Here is a 23,432-nt window from a genome sequence, read left to right as displayed (position 1 = left end):
AATATATACGTGCGTTACTATGGAAATCAAAATAAAATGTCAATATGACATTTCAGTATTCTACGATCGTTTAAGCTAGTCAAGTCAAGTTTATATGATTCAACAGAAAATTTAAAAACGTTGTATATAAAAAGTTCTTTTTATCTTGTAATTATTTTAATATAAATTTAATAATACTATCGACGGTAATTGAATGCACTGAAGATACTAAAATTATTGTTATCAAAATGTTGTAATAATATAAAAGATCATATATTATTGTTTCTTGTTGACACATTAAAAATTCGTTGCTAGATACTTACATAGATTGTGCGTCTATTTTTCCATTCAGAGTCGAGATAGTAAAAATCGAGGAGGAATAAGCGGCATCATTTCAAGTCTTTTGGGCAGCTCCAGTGGATCTATCAGTGTAAGTTTACATTAATTATTACATAATCAATTACTTTATGTATCATAAAACAATACCCACAGTAACCACGAATACTAATGGTTATTACTTTTTGATGTATGTTAATTTTAATATTTTATGCAACCGATTCCTACATATATATATTTTTAAAACGGATGTCTTCTTTTCCAGTTGTTTTCTAAGATAATTATAGCCATTTAAATTTTAAAATAAATAATTTATAACAGCTGATATTTTGCTAATAGATGAATCATATCATTTTATAATACAACAATACATAAATTGTATAGTAAGTAGCTGATGTTTACTTAATCGACTTTCATTTTTTCCAACTGCATTTTGTATGTATGTGCATATTATATTAAATTATCTTTTAAAAAAATGCTTACGCAATTTGAAGAGCTTTGCTATCGTTAATGGTTTGAGTATAGTTATACGGGATTTATTGAATTTGGGAATGGTTGGTTGATAGAAAAATACTTTATTATAATATAATGACATATAATTGGCAATGGAGTATCAATTACAAAGTTTTTATTGTGTCACGTTTTATTGAAATTATACCTACATAAAACCACTATCTATATTATCATACATTTATAGTGTTTAAAAATATATTTTACGTAATAATATTATTGTAAATATATTGTATTATTAAAATATTTTATAATGACCATTTTGACTTCGATCGATATCAACTATCAAATATGATTTTCTCAAACCATAAAAAACTGTACATACCATATTTGTATATAAAACCCTCAACATATAAAGTTTTATTATTATTTATATATTATATAATATGGTTAATAATATAACATTGAATTTGGGATATAATATTTATTACCCATTGTAATGTTTGCATACATTTAGCTGTTTTTATTACAGTGATCGTTATAAAAATATACATTGTCATTAAATAATTGATTGCTTGCTTTAATAGTATTATCTATCAGTGTTTCTTAAACTTACAATATCCTTATACCCTTTCAGAGACAGATGTTACCGACGTTGCTTACTTTGACGACGAATAAAATTATCATTGTCACTGTAAAATATTTTTAAGTAAAGTTTGAAAAACACTGATCTATCGTAAACAAAAGTTGACGTAGACGAATATTAATTTTTACCCATATTTATTGTGTTGATTGTATATGATGGTATTTTATTTTATTCGATTGTTTGTACTTTTATGAAATTATTGTTGAAGATCGATGAGATGCGGAGTGCCAGGATACGCAGGGAAGCGGAACAGGTACTGATCAAATGTAGCCTCAGTAAATAACTGTTGGTTTACACAACATATGTAATACCCGCCCTCAATTTATGATAACCACTCGTCTGTGATTCCTTCGTAATTTGCAATGATTTTTTCCATTTTAAATGACTTTGCACGAGCATGCACATTGTTTTCAGTTTATTTATGTGGTAGGTATTTGAAATTTTATGTAAAGATTGCACTATGTGTTTACACAATTTTTAAGAATTCAAACATTCTATTTGGCAAAGTTATGCACTGAGGAAATTTTATATTTTATGTTAAACATGTACGTACCTATTACATTCTTTTATATTTTTATTGTTTCCGTTTGGATTCGATAAGGGTATTTATAAACAAATACTATATATAATTATTTTTATATAAAGCAATGTGAATCATTATTTGAATACCAAAAGTGTCTATTTTATACACAAGGCGGCTCTCGACGGCTATCGACGGTTGTTTATCATATTTAGAGGTGTTGTAATTGTTACAATTAGTTAACCGTCTAAACAGTATATCTAACAATAAAAGTTAACACCGCCAAGAGAGGGGCTGTTAAAACATAGCACTTTTTGACAGTTTAGACAGTTCACTTATTGTAACAATAATTATTATACCTCAATACATAAGTATGATAAACTACCGAATATATCCGCCGATAGCCAGCTTGTGTATAGAATAGGTTCGCAAGATGTGTCAATAAAAAATTTAGAATTTTCTGTTCATCATTATTTTTCAATACAATCAAAAAATATAATAACCTTTTAAGATACCCTTTCAGAATTAATTAAACAAAAAACTGTATAATATAATAATTAATTGACATAATTGAATAACACTCATTAAAATAAAACTTAGAAAGCAGAAATACATTGTCAATTGATGATAATGGTCAATTAACATCGTTTTTTTCGACCATGTCCGCCCCTTAGAAGTTGCATATAGACACCACAAGACGCCTTCAAGAATCTCTGTTGTTTGTCAGTCTTCTTTCCCAGGCCAGAATCACACATCCCCGCTGCATACTCTGCAGAAGGTATTTAGCAGCTTTCCAGGATTTCCATAGCTGGCAAGCCAAATCATTTAAGAATGTCCTTCTAAGTAAATGTAACCAACCGTAATCGCTATTCAATTATGTAGATGAAAATAATATAAGACAGTATAGGTTTATTTTATTTTAACTTAATAATATATTGTCTTCCCAGTAATAAAATTGAATATTAACACCATTACAGTATTTTTGACAATGGTTCATTACATATACATATGTATTTTTTATTCAGCAAAAAAAAATATAATTATTGAAAAAATAATACATAATATTTAGGTATGTACTTGATGAAAATTAACTTTAAATTATATTTGACAAGAGTTTTATATTAAAAATCGGTTTGACCGACACGGGTTTTGCCTTCTGACATTTTTAAGCTCTAACTATACATACAATTAATATAGCCTGAATATGATAGAAGGTGAAACCCGGGACGTTAAATTGTGTTCTATTAAGTGTCAATTAGAATTTTATTTTAATTATTTTTTTTAAATGTAAATAACTCTATGTTAAAATAATATTGTTCCAAAGAATATATTGAAGGTTCTATCTAAGCTTATTTTATTCTTTTAGCAGGAAATGGTGTTGATTTCTTAAAATGTCTGTGAATAACATCCTATTATCTTATACGTGGGTGATAAGCTTATTAGAACTCTCTGTAATAATAAACCTGTGACGGTAAGTTATTTCCTATTACCAATAATATTTTTTATTTAGCCTTCTAAGTGTTGTGTCATGACAGCCTGTTTCAAGGTTTTGTCTTTAAATAAGCATTATTAAAAAAGTCATTTTAATATTTTATTACTTTCAGTACCTATCTACGTATTTAATTATGAAATAAAATGAAGATCTTGAATGAGAATTATATTTTGTTGCAATTAATTTTTTTAGAGAAGATTAAGACTTGCATTTCTTTTTAGATTATGCTTAATTATAACAAAAATATTTCGTTGTATCGAATTAAAAAGAACGCAAATTTATTTAGACTTAGGCCGAGATGGGTGGAATATTGACGTTACGTCAAAAAAAAAGAAGGTCGAAATCCATGCATATAATATAGAAAAGATATTGCTGCGAAAATCATAATTAGTGAGGCAATAATCGCGTTCCAAAATCAAAATTATTGCCATTTTATAAATTTAGATTATCAAACAATAATTATTTTATGTTTCTACTTACTTAATTATAATGTTAACAGTATAACTACTGCACCACATAAATTAAATAAATTATTAGGAACACACTTTTAAACTTTAAATATTATAATGGTTACTTTATCAGTACCCTAGTTAATTCGATACATTGGTACTACAGTATACAATATAGAGTCCTTGACCTGTATGTATATTTTTTTATTGATACGACAAGAAATCCGTGGCGTCTAATTATATATTAAGTACATGTTTACAATATGGATAACATTATAACCAATATATGTATGCATATATAATCGATATTCAAAACGATTTTCTTTTACCGGAAACAAATGAATGGTATAATAAACTATTAATTTAATTTTTGGTTAAAATGTGACAGCTGTCAAATTTTAAGGTTATCTTTCTCATCTGTATAATATCGTTGTACGAAAGTGGCTCACGCACACTTTAATTTAAACACTAAACAATAATCACCCGAAAAAAGCGGATTTGCGAAATTCTATGCGTCTCGGCCTTAGAAATGATAATACATTATTATAATAAATGTCTAATATACACTAAACGATGTTTGATTATAAAATTGGTATATTATAATATAGTTGTACCACGGAAAGTTTGTTGGCACTTCGTTGGTAATACTGAATATCTACTGTTATTTTGGATGAAAGTTCAATACGATAATTTTAACACACGCAATGATAACAATATAAAATAATTAGACAGTTATCATTGTCTTATATATACGGTTTCCCATGCAAAGATTTATCACATTTTTATGTATCTGCACTGGTATTCGTATTTTTTATTTTTGTATAATTAAACTGTATATTCATACAGATATTAGTTATAATTAATTACAGTTCCAATAATATCACAGTATTTAAATTTTTTACTAATTTCTCACATTGTAATTGTATTCCTTAAAAAAAACTTGTCTATTATTTATTATATAAATATTAAATACTTACTAAGCATCGCTACTCATCAGTTGATATTACATTACGTTCATTGGTTTTAGTTGAGAGCTACCAATAAACATTTTGTGGTACTATTATAAACCATTTAAGTTGATATTAATATTTATTAAATATAAAAAAAGTGTTAATTAATTATCTGTGAGAGTTAAAGTATTTATTACACGTTCATATAGTAAATAATTATTTATTGATCAACAGTGACCTTTCATCTTTATTATTTACAGCTGCTTGAATATTAGCAAAAGTAAAAGTTATAAATGCATTTATGAATGTTATATATTTAGATTATATATATATATATATATTTGTTATTTAATGTATGTAATATAATATTATTTGTTCATGCGTAATTAGATTATTTCAACATTGCAAAAAAGAATGGTGAATGAAACGAAAGCAGATAAACAAGAATTAGACGACGATGATAATACGGCTACATCGTCAGAAGAAGATGAACCACCGGGAGGTGGTGATGGAATGGGAGGTGGAATTCTTGGATTTTTGGCATCACTCAGTGGGGTAATATAAATTATTGATTTTTTAAAATTTTAAATCACATAAACATTTTTTTTATATAATGTTTGATATCATTAGTGTTCTAAAATATACTTTGCCATAAATAACATCATCATAATAGTCAATTTACAATAAGATAGTTTTTTATAATTATTTTTATAGTCTGTAGATTTACGGATATGGGGCGTAAACCCGGGAGATGCAGGGTTCGATTCCCCGCCGGAGTGACTTACTTTTTTCAAAAAAAGATTTTTTCTATTGGTTATAATATATTCTCTCAGAAAGTATTTTTCAAAATTATGTATTTTCAAAAATGAAACATTTGTCTCGTTCAAGGATCGCGACAAGACCACCATTAAGTGTCCTAGTTATATCTCTCCAGTAATATCTGTATTCTGGCGTTTCCACCAATACTGACTATATTCAGGCCGTGAATTTCAAATTACGATGCTAGTGTTATTTATTAATTATCTTCGAATGTAATTCGATGACCTGTTTGTAATAAAAATGAAGATTTTTGACAGAATATTAATACCATTTATTTCAATATGCATCAAAAAATGTATTCTAAAACAATTTGCTATATTTTATTCAATGCATGAGCAATAACTGTCACTGCCATTTAAGTGTATAGTTTCGTGACACGTCTTGACTATACTTTTGCTTTTGCATGGGATAGAGAGATCCGTAGCGTCATTCATGGTAGGTCGATCCTGTAAGGTGTACATCGACCTTTGACGATAAGCTTTTTCAAAGTATCACGTTTTCTTCTATATACGTGATTAATTAACTACAAACTCCCCGGACCCCCCTTTATATTTATTTATGTATTCTCTTTGATTTTCATAGAATCTTTGTCATAAGTTTGTTATTATTTTCGATACAAAAATTTAATTTTGTTTTTTGAATTAAATATTTTATAAACTAAGTCATTTTCAGGAAGGCGGACAATCTGATCTAGGAACATTGTTGACGGCTGTAGGATCAATTGTAGCAAATTTGAGTGGGGTATGTATGGTTGTATGGTTCATTTAATAATATAACATAATATACGAAAAAAACTTACCGGATTAGGAATATACGCTGACATTACCTAATATAATTTATGCATTTTTACAGTATTTTTAAACTTTATAATATATTTATTTTATACTATTTTACTATCGTAGGGTGAAGGATTTGATTTGAATACTCTCATTGGATCTGCTGTTGGTCTTTTAGCTGGAATTTTGGGAGTAAGTAGATTTTTTTCTATTTTTTCGTTATTACTTAATAAATGTAAGTTATAAAACTTAAAATTAGTATTTCACAATTTTTACAGAAGATATTAAACATCAAATATTGATAGGCCAAAATATATATCACACAAAAAAAAATAATACTAACGAATTGTAAAAAAAATATTTAACACAATGTTATGTATCGTTTCTTCAGTTTTAATTATATTTCAATCAACTAATAAAATCTCTATTTTTAATATATCTTATTATTTCACACATAAATGAATTTGTCGATAAAAAATGCGCAGAAAAACTTTCATAATGTTTTTTTCACGTTTTTATATTTTGAAAGTGGTTCCATTATTTTCTGTGCGAATTCGTCAGAAATGTTGTCCCACAATAATTTATCAAAAAATTTACTAATTTTCGACAGTAAAATCAACTTTTTCTCCATTTCATATCGTCTTTAGATAATAATCAACCCATTTAATAATCTTAATTGGACATTATTATTTTAATTAGAAATTCAAAATTAATTGTTTATTGCTGAAACTATTACAAACATTATGTTTCTTGGTTAGAAATGTATTTAGAATGTTATCTTCTTCCCATTCATTATTTAGGCCTTAATAGTTTATTTGTATCGACAGCAATATTAGGCCACTAGCTTTGTCGGCTTGGCCTAATAGACTACTACATTACTTAGGGATTAAAATACCTATATTTAAAATCCGGCATTCAATTATTTATCGATACCAAAATACCGGTTTCAAAAATCTAAAATACCGGTATTTTCGGTATTAACACAATGCTTACGGGCCCTTTTAATTAATTTTGTAATTAACGTGTTAATTTGCATTTGAATTAGCAAAAACACAACTTTGTGCGGCCCGTTAGCTATGGGTTAAGAAAGCATACACGTAGATACCTACCTATATGTTTTTCAAAAGTGAATTTTATGTTATTTTTTCATTACTTATTGTATATTAAATTTAATGGATAAGTTAGTTTTGTACTGCCAAAATGCAAATATATTGACTGAAATCAACAAAAGTTAAATAATATTAAAACGAAATTACTAAAATATACATATAGAATTGTCGCGATGAATAATTAATTAAAATATTTCGAAAAAGTGAACATTCGTTGTGAATATTTACAATAATTATTCTATAACTATTGATCCAACGTTGATAGTACATCCAACAAACGTTGAACTTCAGAGAGATTTTTGTGTGCCCAGGTTACTATGAAATAGTGTTTCAAATGGATTTTAATTATTATATTTATTGATAGGTACTTATTTGTTTCTATAATATGTTTTGACGAATACCGGCATTGATATATTCATTTGGTATAATATTGCAATCCCTACTTAAGCTTATGTAGCCAACAAACTATGTTCTACCTTCAGTTAGGGTGATCGGCTAATGCAACCTGGTTTACATAAGTCATCTAATTTTATTATTACTTGTCTATCAGTGTTATATTGTGAGAGTTTATTCTCATCTAGGCTCTACCGATGCATTATATTATACAGTAGATAAACTAGGAATCTTGCACACTCTCAACTAAGTTATAAGATTTTTTTGCTAGATACTCCTAGAATAACCTAAATACAAATAAATTCATTAAATTAATCTACTGTGCATGTCCAAAATTATCTTTAAATATGGCAGGTGCCCTTTCATCTTATATAAGATCTACCACGAGAACCGCAGCAGGTTTGTAATTATGTTTGTTTTCCAATTTAATGCTAGCCGCGATTCATGAGTTTTAGAGTGATAGCATTTGAATCGGGTTCAAGCCCCGAGTTTATAAGATTCACGCCTTGTTTATTTTATTTATTACCCATTATTCGTAAAAAGTGTCAAGTATCCTTTTTTATAAAGAAGCCAGGATTTACAACAGATTGCAAAGTGAAGAAAACTATCATAAACCAGAATGACATACAATATTCAGTGTCAAAGTCAAAAGTTAATTTCAAACAATGTGAAAAGAGTGTATTTTTGGAAACTAAAATTCCTCCTTGATTTTTTTAGGGAGATGGTATGCAAGATATAGGAACAACCATTGGTGGTTATATAGTTACAGCTTTGGATGGAGTTACTGGTGGAGGAGCGGTATGTAGTGAAAGGAGAACCCTATTATATTTATATATTATTGTAAATAAAAATATTTCCTAGATTTATAAGTTATTAAAATTGTCATTGTTATAAATATATATTGCTATTTACTGCTTTTAAACTCAATCAGTAATACTACGTTATCCCAGATTTGGTAAAAGGACGAATAATTTATTCATGGTAAAACTGAGGGTTTTTAAATACGTTTTTATAAAAATACCACCGAATGTGTAGAGCATCTTTTCGATACTTATAATGAATAACAAAGTAACAGGTTGATTTGGGCGATTGAATTAATACTTACTTGTTAGTCAACCTATTAATGTTTAAAAATACTTTTAACGATATTAATAATATTTTTAATGTTGTAAAACTCAGTTTTAATTAATATAAAAAATATCTTGACATACATTTACATAAAGAAACAGAAATAGAAAATTGTATATTCATAGTACACTCACAGTAACATGCTTAATGTGATAAGAATATATTGTTCATTTAATTTTCGATTATATTATGCTAGTGAAACTTAATATTAAAAATTAATATATTTGCTCTTCTGAAAATTTAGTTGGTATACATTTGCCCTTTGACAATTTTGGAAAATTATTATCAAACCAAGTAACAAAATGAAAAATCAATAAAAAAAAAAGTATTCAACTGGGTTATTAATTTCCATCTCTATTAATTTGTAAACTGTATATTGAAATTGTCTATGGTTTTTAAGGTATATTAGAAGGTTTATTAATACTTTGGACGCTGAAGACGCGCATGCGCGTAATTGCCAGGCGGCCGATCGATGTAATTAACGTGCATTTTAAAGGGGGCAATTAAAATCTCATTATATAGTTAGCAGCGAATACGTTAATAAAGAATGGCAAAAAAGTATAATAATAGTATTGCTAATCAAAAACTTGTAAGTGAAATTTTGTAGAAAATTAGTTGTTGTATAGAGAGAGATTTAGCTATAACATAAGTGAGACCCAAAGTCCGTCTTAATGTTACAACTATTATTAGAGTAACTACGTTTCATTCTAGTCTCCATGAATAATCTTAAATTTATAAAAATTTGGTAATATTTGCTATAATCAGATAAGTAAGTGATACAAACTCAAATCAGTATGTCACTACCTATTCACACTATAATCTATCTCAACACTGCAAATATATAATTGATTTTAACTTGTGTGCCTTTGGCTTAACTTACGCGATATGTACCAATTTATTTATTTAGACTTGTTTAAATATTTTATCTTCAATATCATTTTATATCATTGCTTTTTATGGCACGGAGTAATCGTTAAATTTCACTGGAATAATTCGTGAGTTTTTTTTTTTAAATATTTATTTTCTTTTCAGATGAATAACGGTGCATTTTTTGGAAACTTGGTAGCGACAGTCTTGGGAGGAATCAGTGCGGTAATAAAAAACAAAATAATTATTTCAACTCACGTAGCTATCTTGAAGACATAAATTTTCAACTAAAATGAAAACGAGAATGATGTCTTCAGAATTTAATTTAGGTACACTGACTGAATCATCGAGATAACAGCATTTTCACAATGATTATTCACGTCTGTTTTTTTTCATTACATTATAATATCTTTATTTATGTTTTAAAATGAGTAACACAATACATTTTAAATCGTCCAGTTTATTTTATATCAAAAAATATTACAAGGTACAAGTCTGTTTACTGGAAGCCAAGCGGGAACAGTGACAGTTTTCTTAGCCTAGAATAGATTTCGGCAAAATTCATGAATTCAAGAATGATAACTTAACCTTACTTAACATCACTTAACCTAACCTAACAAAATATAATCCAGTATATCGGATATTTTAAAAAATTGTTTTCCGCTGGCTTCCACTAAATAGACAAAAACCTATTGTAATAATTATCATGTTTAATAAGGTAAAAACATGACTTGAAAAAATGAATAAGTATACCTATAATAATATAATTATTAATGTTCATACCAATGGCGTGCAGTCCATAGACACTGTTGATACAAAGCATCCCCTTTAAACATTCTATAAATTACCATGTATTTAAATAGTAAATTTTACTTATCTATACTTTTTTACAAAGTTCTATATAACTTACATTATTTTAAACATTGCTTGATTCTCCATATTTTATAAAATGAACATTACCTATATACTCATGTATTTTATAATATTGCATAGGTACCACTCCAAAATATCATATACTACACGTTGAGATTAAATTAAATACAATATTCTAAATAATGTGTACCATATGATAGGTATACATGTATTTTTAGCATATCACCCGTAGCATACCATCAGGAATTTCATGAAGATTCAAACAACTCCATGAAGTAAAATACTAAGACAGATCCTTTTTAAAGAATTCCATGAAATGAATACCTAAGCTGTGAATGATCATTTTGGTTCAAAACCGGAGCATACTTAATATGAGTTTCAACAGAAAGCAGGTTATTTTATTACAAGTTTTAAAATATGGAATTGTTGTTAGGTATTTACCCAACCCATTGTGTCCTAGTACTGTATATGTCATAGTACTGTAGATAAAATAATCGGTACAAGTCGGTTATCCTGGATACAGCGGCAAACACATTTTGAAAATAGCCGATATACTGGATTATTTGTTAGGATAACCTAACCTAACCTAAACTAACCCAAACTAACAAATAATCTAGTATATCGGCTATTTTCAAAATATTTTTGCCGCTGTATCCAGGATAAACGTATGGAACCAAATAATCTTATAAAATATCTTCCACAGAAAGTGGAATATATGTTAATATCCGAGTAATATGGTTAAATACAGATCTTGCTATGCTAATTTTTATTACCAATTGCATGGTAATTCTACACATTGGAAAAATGGCATGGTTTTGATTTATAAGTTATGAGAGACATATAATACGCAGTAGAAAAAATAGTAAAATGGGTCATTTTATTCATGCAAAATGTGTATGTCTTTATTTTTTTATTCGCCTAACTTAACTTATTTTTTCAGTGGACCTGGGTGATGGAATAACTTGGATGACAATTTAACTTAATATTTCATAAACACTCGATTTATTTGAGAAAATACTTGAAAATTAACTCAGGTTATTCTTCGGGGTGAATCGTTACTTTGCCAGCATATCAACATAAGTGATTTAATAATATTGTACCTTATACTGTAATTATTCCCCAGACATATGTTTTTCTTCTTCTTCCTATGTCAGAGATCACCCAACATCAGAGCGATTTTTATTGTATTGTCTGATACCTGTGTGATACTGTGGATCTATATTCATACTAATCACAAAACTACGAAGAAAATCTAATGGTCAATAAATTTACTGTTATTTTTACAGATGGTATATTTTTTATATATATTTTCAATGAATGCAATGGTGACTGAAAATATTTTAAAGGAATGTTATATATATACCACATTGTAAGTAATGTTCGTTAGTTCGTTCGGGTAACAAGAAAGAGGAGGAAGAAGGCCAAGCGAGACAATCTGATACGACGGAAGTGACCATAGACAATACATACAAATTATCCCGGCTGTTTCTTGCGCACCGTACTCTCACTGTGGTACCACTATAATAAATTATTTATTATATATATATGTATAGTGTTTATAAGCATGCATTTATTCTAAAGAGCTTTGCATAATATGTTTTTTTGTAAATATTGCTATGCCATAGTTACAATCTATTAAAAAAATTGTATATACTTTTTGACAGCCTTAAAAGAATGCTGGTAGGTAATTGGTTTTAACTGGTTAATAGTCGAATAGATAATAATGGATATTCATGAAAAATATTTACTAAAAAAGACATTGACCAATAAAATTATTGAAATACAAAAGATATATGAATTTGACAATGTATTTAATTTTGAAATTGTTTAGCTAAAAATCATTAAATTATTTTTATAATGGGTACATAAAACTTGAACTTGTTGAGGTTGATTTGTCTTCAATACGCATCATTAGTTTTATTATTTAAATTTTTATAATATTGGAATAATCTTATTTCAATGTACCAAATAAGAGAAAAGAAAGCTTTTTCACGGTCATTTGTATAATATATAAAAGACAATAATTTATTTAACCTTCAAATATATTATTGATAAAAAAATACTTAATTTAAAAAAAATTGCTTTATGTAATGTAAAAACAATTATGATAAGATTATCCTCAATAAAAAAAACACGTTTTATCGAATATGTATATATTTTATGGATATTCATATATTTATAATATTTTTCGGCATAATAATGTAATATTTAATAATAGTACAAGTATTTACTACTAAATCCACATGTTTTAATTTTTCTTTGAACCGGTTATGTTAATAAAAACTTTAATAAGGGAAAAACCGGTCATGAAAACAAGAATTAGCTCTAAATTATGTAATCACTATTATTGTAAAAGTTTAATGGCATTTGTAAAATAAATATATTTTGTTTATATCAACATAAACAATAATATAATCGTATTTTATATGTATATAGAATTTGGCTGAGATATGCAGTAAAGCTTTATTATATTATATTATAGTGTATAAAATATACAATTGACAGGGTAGGAGTACGAAAGAACTAAATAAGCTAAAAAAGTAGTTTGATAATATAATTGAAAAGGAGTTATTCATTTCTCTTGGTGCTATCTTCTATTGAAGGTAAATGACGTTAGGATATATCGCATATCTAGAGATACCTGTATCAGATCACCAACACGTTCGATATTACGTTATGCCTCTAATGTCCTTTAGTCGGGTCACACATACAAACTCGTCTCGACTGCAATATGTCGACTAGGTACATTCATTCAATTTTTTTTGAATTCATAAAACACATGTAACTTAATGTAACTCCGCACACAGTGTCCATGCAATCTTTTTGGTTGAAAAAGATATTTGTCTACAATTCAAAAATTTTGGTGTATAATTCAAAAAATCACCGCTACCACGCCGCATAGAGTCCATGCCATTTTACAGCGTGCCAGTCACTTTTCAGCCTAGTACAATATATTATTATGATTGCCATATCACCCCGGTGGCTGTCAGTGTCCGATCACCAGAGATCAAAAATGTCAAACAGCGGCGATTACAATGAAATGATATTTCAGGTTGCAAAATATCCTTCTAACAATTGAAACACTGTGCATTCGAAATTATAAATGTACCTACCCAATATTTCTGCCTTATTATTTTCTTAAGCACCAATACAAATCGCTGTTTATTTGTCGGATGTACAATGACATTTATCTGTCACTGTATCAGCTGTGTGCAATACTTCAAAAAATGAACTTTTAACATTATGGGTAGTTTTTTTTTTAGAATTATTAATAACCATGTCCTTGCTTTTTCGTACAAGGTGGTTGTTAGTAATTTTGACAATCACAAACACCCAGGCTTTGAGAAAAACACATAAATGCTTTTGTCATGACCGGGAATCGAACCCAGAACTCTCGGGTGGAAGGCCAGCGCCTTACCCACTGCACCACGAGAGCCGCCATCATTATTGGTAGTTATAATGTATGGCCATGGTGGTTTTGAGTCAAATTTCAGTGTAGATTCTTTCTTACCTTTGCTTTTACCTGAATTAGCTTAAACCATACGTCTCATTGGGTAAATACAGTTAAAGTAGGGATGTAGTTTTTTCTACGTTTGATAATGGGTTCTGTTAACTTATCGGTTTGTCTAAAAATATTTTAGCATGGATATATGCTTTTGTCTTGATCTCCCGGGTGGATTCATTACGAAAAATTGCACAGGCGTAATGGAAAATTAAGTCACAAAAGTAGCGTGGCCGCTGGAGACTCCAGTCAGCTGCGAACGTCGCTTCGGGAATGACGTGTAAACCCGCGCCCCGCAATTTATTTTATTTTAGTTTTTTCGAATTTGGACAACCCGCATTAAGAGAATCAGTAGGCAAAGCATGTTTCCATGTTTAATAATTTTAGCCGTCCGAGTTAAATTTTATTTGAACTTTTTTTTTATATTATCTATATAAACTACATATTTTAATATTGTAGTAAATTACTTAAATATTCATAAGCGTATTTGTTTCCGCTGTACCTTTATCCTATCAATACTGTGGTGCCGGTAAGTAACTATATAATATGTAAATTTAACAAACAGGTTGCATAATATGTGTGTTTTTATTATACGTAATGGAAATGTCGTATAATTGTGAAGATGGTAATTAATAATTGTACATTTCTCTCATGCTGTAACCGTTTTCCTTTCAGGCTGGTACCGGAGACAGTTCTGAAGAAAGTTCAGGCGGATCAGACTCAGGGTCATTCATCGCTTCTCTATTATCTGCTCTTCTTGGCGGAAGCTCAGGATAACGCAACAACTTACTCAACTGGTTACAAAAAACACTAATATAATGTTTTATATAAACAAAATCTTAGCTTTGCGATTCATTATTTTTTTTATAATCAGTTTTAAATAATAATATATGAAAGTAGAACGTATCCGTGAGCTGACAACTAAACGAGAGATATGTTTCTCTTATTCAAGGATATAATATGTTATGTGTCATGTAAAATAATATGGTTATTGAAATACTGTTGGCAATTATTACCGTATATGCAGATATGAGATTTATATGAATGGCATCAAAATGATATAATAGTTTCGTGGCACTGACTGAAGTTGTTTTGATACAACTTACTTAGATATTATCATTATGACATAATATCGTGGCATGACAATATAATATCATATCAGATATTTTGCATAAATAAGTTGCCTATCATATCAATTTCATGTTTATTGTATGTGCTCCAAAATTTGATTTTGACTCAATAGAGAAAATAAATTGGTCATATAAAAATATTATTTTAATGGCATATTTGCGTACTTCTTATAGCTGCATTTTAATTAGGAAATAAATGTAAAATACTATTTTCATTCTTAGTTATTAGAGCAGATTATACGCCTCTATGAAGTGGATGTCATTCTAAATGGGTTTTAAAACGACCAATGCTGTTTGCAATTCACTCAACTTATTGTCCTGACTTGGATTGACTGGATTGGACACATTAAAAATATTCATGGATTGAACCCATTGCTTAAGAAACTTACCCTATAATCACTAAACTACCATAGTTGCAGTTTAAATAAATATTTAAAAAAATCAATTGTTATTATTAGAATAACGCAATAAAAGAATCCCAATGAAATTATGTAAAAAAAACTTTTATTATAATATATTACATTTCTTTTGCTCTCGTATTGGATGTCTTATAGACAGACATTATTGATTGAATACATGTAGTGTTGAGCATTCTCGAATTTTTTAATTAATACTTTGGACGCGGAAGACGCACACGGTGCGTAATGACCAGGCGGCCGATCGATGTAATTAACGTGCATTTTAAAGGGGGCAATTAAAATCTCATTATCTATTCAGCAGCGAAAGCGTTAAACAAATTATTATGACTAATCTTGACTAATCCAGTAGATAGGTATATTATGTTAAAATAACAAGTAAAATTCGTGGAACCCACAGATTTTCCCCTCAAATTACATGAGCAGACTCGCCGATTTGACGATTCACACCGATCGTCTGTCTTGATCGAGAAATGACATTTTAAATAATTTTAAAGAGGCGTAACAGAAATAGAATATTTTTATGTCCAGTTCAACAATTGACATGGAAGATTGCTTCAAAGGCGATAAGTTACGCTGCACACCCTGTTAATGCTGTCATATTGATGTTACCTTTTATAATGCTGCTCGCCGAAATTATTCATTATTTTACATACAAACTCCAATACTTTGTGGTTACATTTGAATGATAAACAACCTGATAGATGAATATTTTCGGTTACGTTATCATTTTTTGACATTAAAAACACAACGTGTGTTATAAACTAATGACAAGTGTCGAGACGATCTAATTAATACCTGAATCGTTGCGTGTAATTCCTATTTAAAGTTGATTGTTTATGATAATTTGCTTGATTCGTTGAGTCTGTGTGTGTGTAATTGGAACGTCAGAAACTTACCAACGAATACAGTAATAAAGAACATAACAGAGAGGCGGATGATCTCATTATAGTAATTACATTAACATGCAATCGCCCGTAAATAGTTAACGCGTGTTATTTCATAATTAAAATTGCAGGCTTCAAGTTTACAGGTAAAATATTTATCAACGTAACGTTCACATTTCAAATTTTATAAAGTATAGTCATGTTCAAACTTGGATAGCGGATGATATTGACATATTATTATAAAGTTTGCTTGGATATACCATATATCGATATTGCATAGAAATGTCTGATTATAATAAAGGTAAATTAAATTGAAAATCGTATTTATACTTACATAATAGATTTTAGGCTTCACATCAAATTACAATATCACGCATTTAATAAAGAAAGTGAATATGCATTGTAGTTGTAGTAATTATGCAATTATTGCATTTTATCACAACATCAATAAGTGTGAGAAAATAATTTATTTCACTCAATAATATAACAGTTATCGTTTCTGAATAACACTATTACAAGTAATACTATGATGTTATTAAAAATACGATTCATTATCTCTGTACCTGTCAGCTAATGTATTTTAAGTTAAAAAAACATTTTTGGAAAACGTGACTTCAGATCTTTCATGTGCTTTCAACTTAATGCTTTAAGGATTTCCAGATTTGCTTTATGGTAAGATTTAAACCAAGCTCAAATGTGATGCGTGTTTGAATTCAAAATATTAACTAGTAATAGGTTCATCAAGTGTTTAATATCCATTTCTCATAAAAAATCTGTTGCAAAACCTCTTCGTGAGAGAGAAAAAAAAATTAAGCTTGAAATGACAATGAAAGAAGATTGGATTTGAGACATACTGATTTTGAGATACAGATTTAAACATCAAATAGAATAATAAATAATATGCTGTTCAAAAATGGAAGAGAGAAACCTTCTTCTATTTATATAAAATGAAAGTAAAACTAAAAATGATGCCTTATTATGCCTTATGATTAAACTAGTTGCATTGCAGAATAATTTTCATATAGAGAGAATGACTAATACAAATGACGTGTACAAACACAGGATGCTAACCACATCCTCTGGGAATGTCCTAAAATTTGTACGGAAAAGGAAGAGATACTCAAGTCGGTTAAGCCAGCTATTGCACCGATCGGACCGTCCGACTTGGTCGCTACAAAATTTAATTTTGTTGCATCTTAAAAAATGTCTCTAAGTGTTTCTATTTCCTATGGGGACTATAAGTCATATAAGTCAAAGCACAGCTGAGTGAGTGCATGGCGATATAAGTCTTGGGTAACTGCTCCTGAGATATTCCCAGTCAATAAAAAAAATACTGATACTATACACGAAATGTATCCGTGATACGTCCGATTAAGACCGGGTATGGTGCGGGGCAGGTGTAGTTTGGTAAGGCCATTAACGTAAATGGCCATAACGTAACAATATTATTAAGTAATGTAGTAAGAAATTTCAATAAAATGTGTCAACATGCTGTCATTTTATTTTTTATTTACAAATAATGCTGCCGACGCAGAGAATATATATTTCCTATAATTACCAATTGAACCATACTAAAATCAATTATGGAATTGCTATCAAAATTTTTAATAAAAAAAATCATAATAATATAATGATTCGCTCTTGAAATAAGTGTATTCCTTACTCTTTGATTTTGGTGTAATTTTATAAAAATAGTTTTAATATTTTAAGACAATATAAGCAGCGAGAACATTACATTTTTTTTCTTTAATATTATTCTTCAGTGGGTACCTACTTAGTATAAGATGTAAGCGTTGAATTAAATTATATAAAAAAGATCGGTAATAAATAAATACTAGATACATTTATATATTATTTTGAAAGCAATTTGCAAAATAAAAATCATCGAGAAAGTAAATTTCTAATTTCTCTGAGAAGATGAGTCAGTCATTTTATAAACGGCATTAATTTATGAATACCATTTTATTAATTTTAATGAAACTATTTTATACTGTATTTTATCATTCGATTCAAAATATATTTTATATTCCAACTATTACTATATTATAATAGTGTTATGCACAAACATCTTTTAAAATTATATATTTAAATTAAAGAATAAAAAATATATGTAAATTTCAAACTAACAACATTTAATGTGCATTTCCTATAAATGCAACGCAAACTAATGATTATTAATTAATGCAGATAAAGAACCTTCATATTATTATAATTAATTATACAGAATATTTTCTATTAAAATAGCGCACCGTAATGAATAAACTTTAACATACATGTAGGTATATTGTAAAATTGTTATATTAACAAACGCATGTGATTATTTTACCATAATAGTCGTTACAATAATTTTTAGATTGTAGATTCTGTACTTTTTTCTAATAATATTCTTTCTAATACAAAGTTACTAATTTTTTTTAAAACTTCGAATATTTAACATGTTAGTTTTCTTACACTAAAAATCTGTCAGTTTATTAAAAAAATAAAATACTTGTAATTTAGTGTATATATTTGATAGAAGTCATTAATATAAACGCAGGAGATACCATTTTTTTTAAATTTTATGAAATAATTATTAATTTCACAAATTAATGTCTGAGAATGAAAAATAGTAACCTGTCGTGCAATTTTTCACATTATTTGAGTCTAGCTCTGGTAAATAATCAGGTAGAATTTATTTCAATTGATCACAATCCTAATATTTACCTACCTATTGAAATATATTCTGGTTTTACTGGTGAATATTTTTTGGAGAAGTCAAAAATGCCTTTCAAAAATATAAAAAAAAATCGCCTGCAGTATTTTGTGAAATTACCGTTAATCATCATCATCATAATAGCGAGTTTATATATATATTTATAGTACTTGTTTACATTATAATATTGTATAACTTCAAAATTCACTTCGCTTTCTTTGATTTATGCATTTTGAAGGTAGATAACGATTTTTACTTTTAAACTGAGCATAATATAGCTTTCGACTTAGTAAATTCGTTTAAACGATTACGTTTATTCTTGCTGTAGTTAAAACATACATTGCAAAAACCATATGCAAAATTTTCAAATACGGGATTCGAATCCTCAATCCTGATGGTTACAGGCAGATGTTCTGATACTACTCCACCTAATACATGTGTATTGAGAACCCATTTAAGATAATAGTTTATTGGGTCATGTAACTAATAATATTTGTATTTCAGTTTCAGCCAATTGTCATGATGATGCAAAAAGGAAAAATGGCAACAGTCCGTGCTTTCCTGATGGCAGTCAACAGCATCATGCTTATTATTAAACCACTTTTAGAGCAATAAATTTTATATAAAAAAAAATCAACCATAATAATATAATATTATATAATATTTTAAGGAAAATGAAATAAAAAAATATATATTTTTATAGGTTATTTGAATAACATGTACATACTATGCTAAGTTGGAAATGAAATAATAAACGACAATGTAAATAAATATTATTATGTTTTAATACTTTGGACGCGGAAGACGCACACGGTGCGTAATGACCAGGCGGCCGATCGATGTAATTAACGTGCATTTTAAAGGGGGCAATTAAAATCTCATTATCTATTCAGCAGCGAAAGCGTTAATATACTATTACTTTTAGTAACGAATAATTTGCAAAATTTGATAATATAATATTCTTTATAATATTGAACATACATGATTTGTTAACACCTCAGATATTACCTAGGTACTAGAAAAATGGTTTTTTTCCGACCATGTCCGATCCTAATAGGATCATATGGGCCTCCACAGAGTAGAGGTTTGTATTAACAAATTTTGTTTTTTATGATAAATGGATGTCAGCCACTTGCTCAACCTATTAGCTCCATACTCGACTCACACACAAATTGAAAAACAATACGTGTACTTGCCAGACCCAGGATTCGAATCTGAGACCCACGGCGTGATAGTCTAACGCTTAAGCCGCGCGGCCACCGTGGGTTGGTACATTTAAATGGTTTAAAATGGTTAGGTCCATTAAAATTTACGTAAAAATTTCACCGTGACACAGTTCGCCGTGAGCTTTCTTATCGGAAAGGGATGACCGTATACTACGGGCTCCAGTTTTATTAGATTCAATATGAACATTAATTCAATTTTCATAGCTAATTTTGGAAAAAAATCATGAATTCAAGAATAAAAACCTAACCTAACCCAACAAATCCAGTATATCGGCTATTTTCAAAATTTGTTTCCTGCTGTCTTCCTATAGAGTGTGTTATGTGCCATTCAAATTTGTGACTGTTAGTGAGTCAGCCAGTGGATTCGACCGGCTGACACATGTTAAATCTTGTTCATTTTTTTCTTAAGTTTGTTGCATCATCTCTATTGTTCCCTTCCTAGTAGTATTCCAGAATATAAAACACTCTTCAGTTGGACTCCTTACAGGAAACACGTATTGTACTTAGTAATATTTAACCTTGTATTAGTATACCAGTAACAAATATGTTATGTGATTTTGTGTTATAAATCGGAAATAAAGGAAAACGTTAAATATAATTATTAATATCTTTTAATAATTCCAACCCATAACAGAGTGTAAACGAACAAGAACCGTGTTTTATTTAGACATGAATTTTATGGCAGTACTATACGACCCAAAGAGGTTTGACGGTTTTTAATATACGGCCATATATTTCCGATACAACATTTCACGGTGAAGTGTGATACGGCGAACTGCATACGTACTTACAAGTTTGCGGACCCTAGAAAAAATACGATGACCAACGGGACTTCAACATGTAACCACTGGATTCACGCCAATGAGCTTTGCCAGTTAAATCAAGAGCGTCCTAGCTAATTACGACGAAATTAATTAGTAGTTTTGACACGAAATGCTTATCAAATTGCGTTAATTTCGCTATCGGTTTTAGTATTTTAAATCAAGGTATTGGTCCAAATTTTAGCTATAACATACTTGCACTTGCTAATAATTTAATAAACTATTTTTTTTATTCACAAGATTTGAGAATTTAACATTATTTTTAACATATTGAACATACATACGTCGGTTAGTCAACTGAACAAAGGGTTTGAGCGTTGTACTGCAAATGGGTACTTATAAAGTAGCTCATAAAAAATAAGTAGGTAATGAATAAAATAAAATAACACTAAACAGTGTTTTTACTGCTTAAGGGTGACGCTTTGCATAGGTACGCCACTAGCTGTACCTCTAGCGGCGGCGCTAGGTACTATCTTGCAAGATTGGAATATACCGTAATACGGATCCAAAATCATTCAAAGTGCGATTATATAATTTAAGCTATATCCTCCTTGGTGATTGTATCCGGCAATCATCGACACCAATTTATTATGTAAAATCTTGTCTTCGAAGAATTGAAGAGAGTTTTCCAGAAATAATATTCGAAGCAAAACTCTGTTTGGGTTTTTAGTAACTAAATTATATATATATATATAAGGTGGTAAAACCTTCCTGTCAAGTACAGTCGTTTGTGTTGCATTCTGGTATTAAACAATATAATAATAATATTAAAGTATTTTTAGTGTAGCCAAAAATAAAATATACCTAGGTACTAAATACATTTCTACTAAAATAAACCTTCCATCAACGCGGTTCGAAATTTAAATATATTAAGTCGATCGTCATAAATATTAGTATCTGAAGATACAATACACTTTAATTTAGAAAAGTTTAAGTAACGTAAACTTGTATATATAATCAAATACATATTAATTGATGAAGGTATTAGAAACTGATATGATATCTATGTATGTTATTCATTTCTTACAAATATTATGAATAAAATTCCACAAATAATATAGTGTAGGAAAAACCGCCAGCTGCCTCATAAGTGTGAATATCAATGTAATATTAATAGTCCATTATTTTTACAAACAAAATAAAATAACATACTAAGCAATATCCAATAGTTAGATTTAGTACCTGTAGTAGTCATCCACAACAAAACTATTAAAAGTTGATATAATTAAAATTATAGCAAACAAGCATCTTAAAAATATCATAAATAGTTTAATATTTATGTTTTTTACGGTTACATATTGTAAATTGTACGTAAAACATTTCACCGTGGCACAGTTTGCCGTGAGCTTGGAGATTACCATATTATAATATACCGTCTCTAATTTTATAAGATTCAATATGACCATTAATTCAATTTTCATAGCTGATTTTGGCAAAATTCAAGAATGAAAACCTAACTTAATCTAACAAATAATCCAGTATATTGACTATTTTCAAAATTTGTTTGCTGCTGGCTTCCTGTAAACTGTACACCGACAGGACAGGTATTTTATTTAGGCATGCATTATATGTCAATACTTTACGACCCAAAGAGGTTGGACGGTCTTAAATATATGGCCATATATTTCTGATACAACATTTCACGGTGAAGTCTGATACGGCGAACTGCAAACGTACCGGTTTTTTACTATGTCCGATCTTGAAAAGATCACATTGGCATCCATGTGGTAGCGATTGTATTAATAGAATTTTATTTTTACGAGAAAATAATTTTAGTGACTTTCTCAACCTATTGGGTGCAAACCCTCATAGAAATATCAACATGTGAATTGGCCAAACCCGTGATTCTAACTCGGGACTCACGATATTATAAGTTTACATATAATTTTTCAGTCAATTAGGTATTCATCCTATCATAGGTATATGTAGTCGACAATATCTGTGATTTAGATAAAACACGTACCTATGATA

General features: G+C 28.8%; 1 protein-coding gene across 1 annotated transcript; it reads left to right on the top strand.

Moving 5' to 3' along the window:
• Positions 1 to 1,637: 1,637 nt before the first annotated feature.
• Positions 1,638 to 15,066, top strand: LOC147065568 (uncharacterized). The gene is made up of 8 exons (XM_085957023.1): positions 1,638 to 1,664; positions 3,301 to 3,402; positions 5,213 to 5,377; positions 6,314 to 6,382; positions 6,544 to 6,609; positions 8,637 to 8,717; positions 10,080 to 10,139; positions 14,965 to 15,066. The coding sequence occupies exons 3-8, from the start codon at positions 5,237 to 5,239 to the stop codon at positions 15,064 to 15,066; spliced, it is 519 nt and encodes a 172-aa protein (XP_085813149.1). The 5' UTR covers positions 1,638 to 1,664; positions 3,301 to 3,402; positions 5,213 to 5,236.
• The last annotated feature ends 8,366 nt before the right edge of the window (positions 15,067 to 23,432 follow it).

Source organism: Rhyacophila brunnea, unplaced genomic scaffold, assembly GCF_057557595.1.
Source record: "Rhyacophila brunnea isolate RB1 unplaced genomic scaffold, BYU_Rbru_1.0 scaffold_6, whole genome shotgun sequence".
Lineage (NCBI taxonomy): Eukaryota > Metazoa > Arthropoda > Insecta > Trichoptera > Rhyacophilidae > Rhyacophila > Rhyacophila brunnea.
Note: the sequence above shows the minus strand (reverse complement) of the source record. Positions and strands in the feature narration are given on the sequence as shown.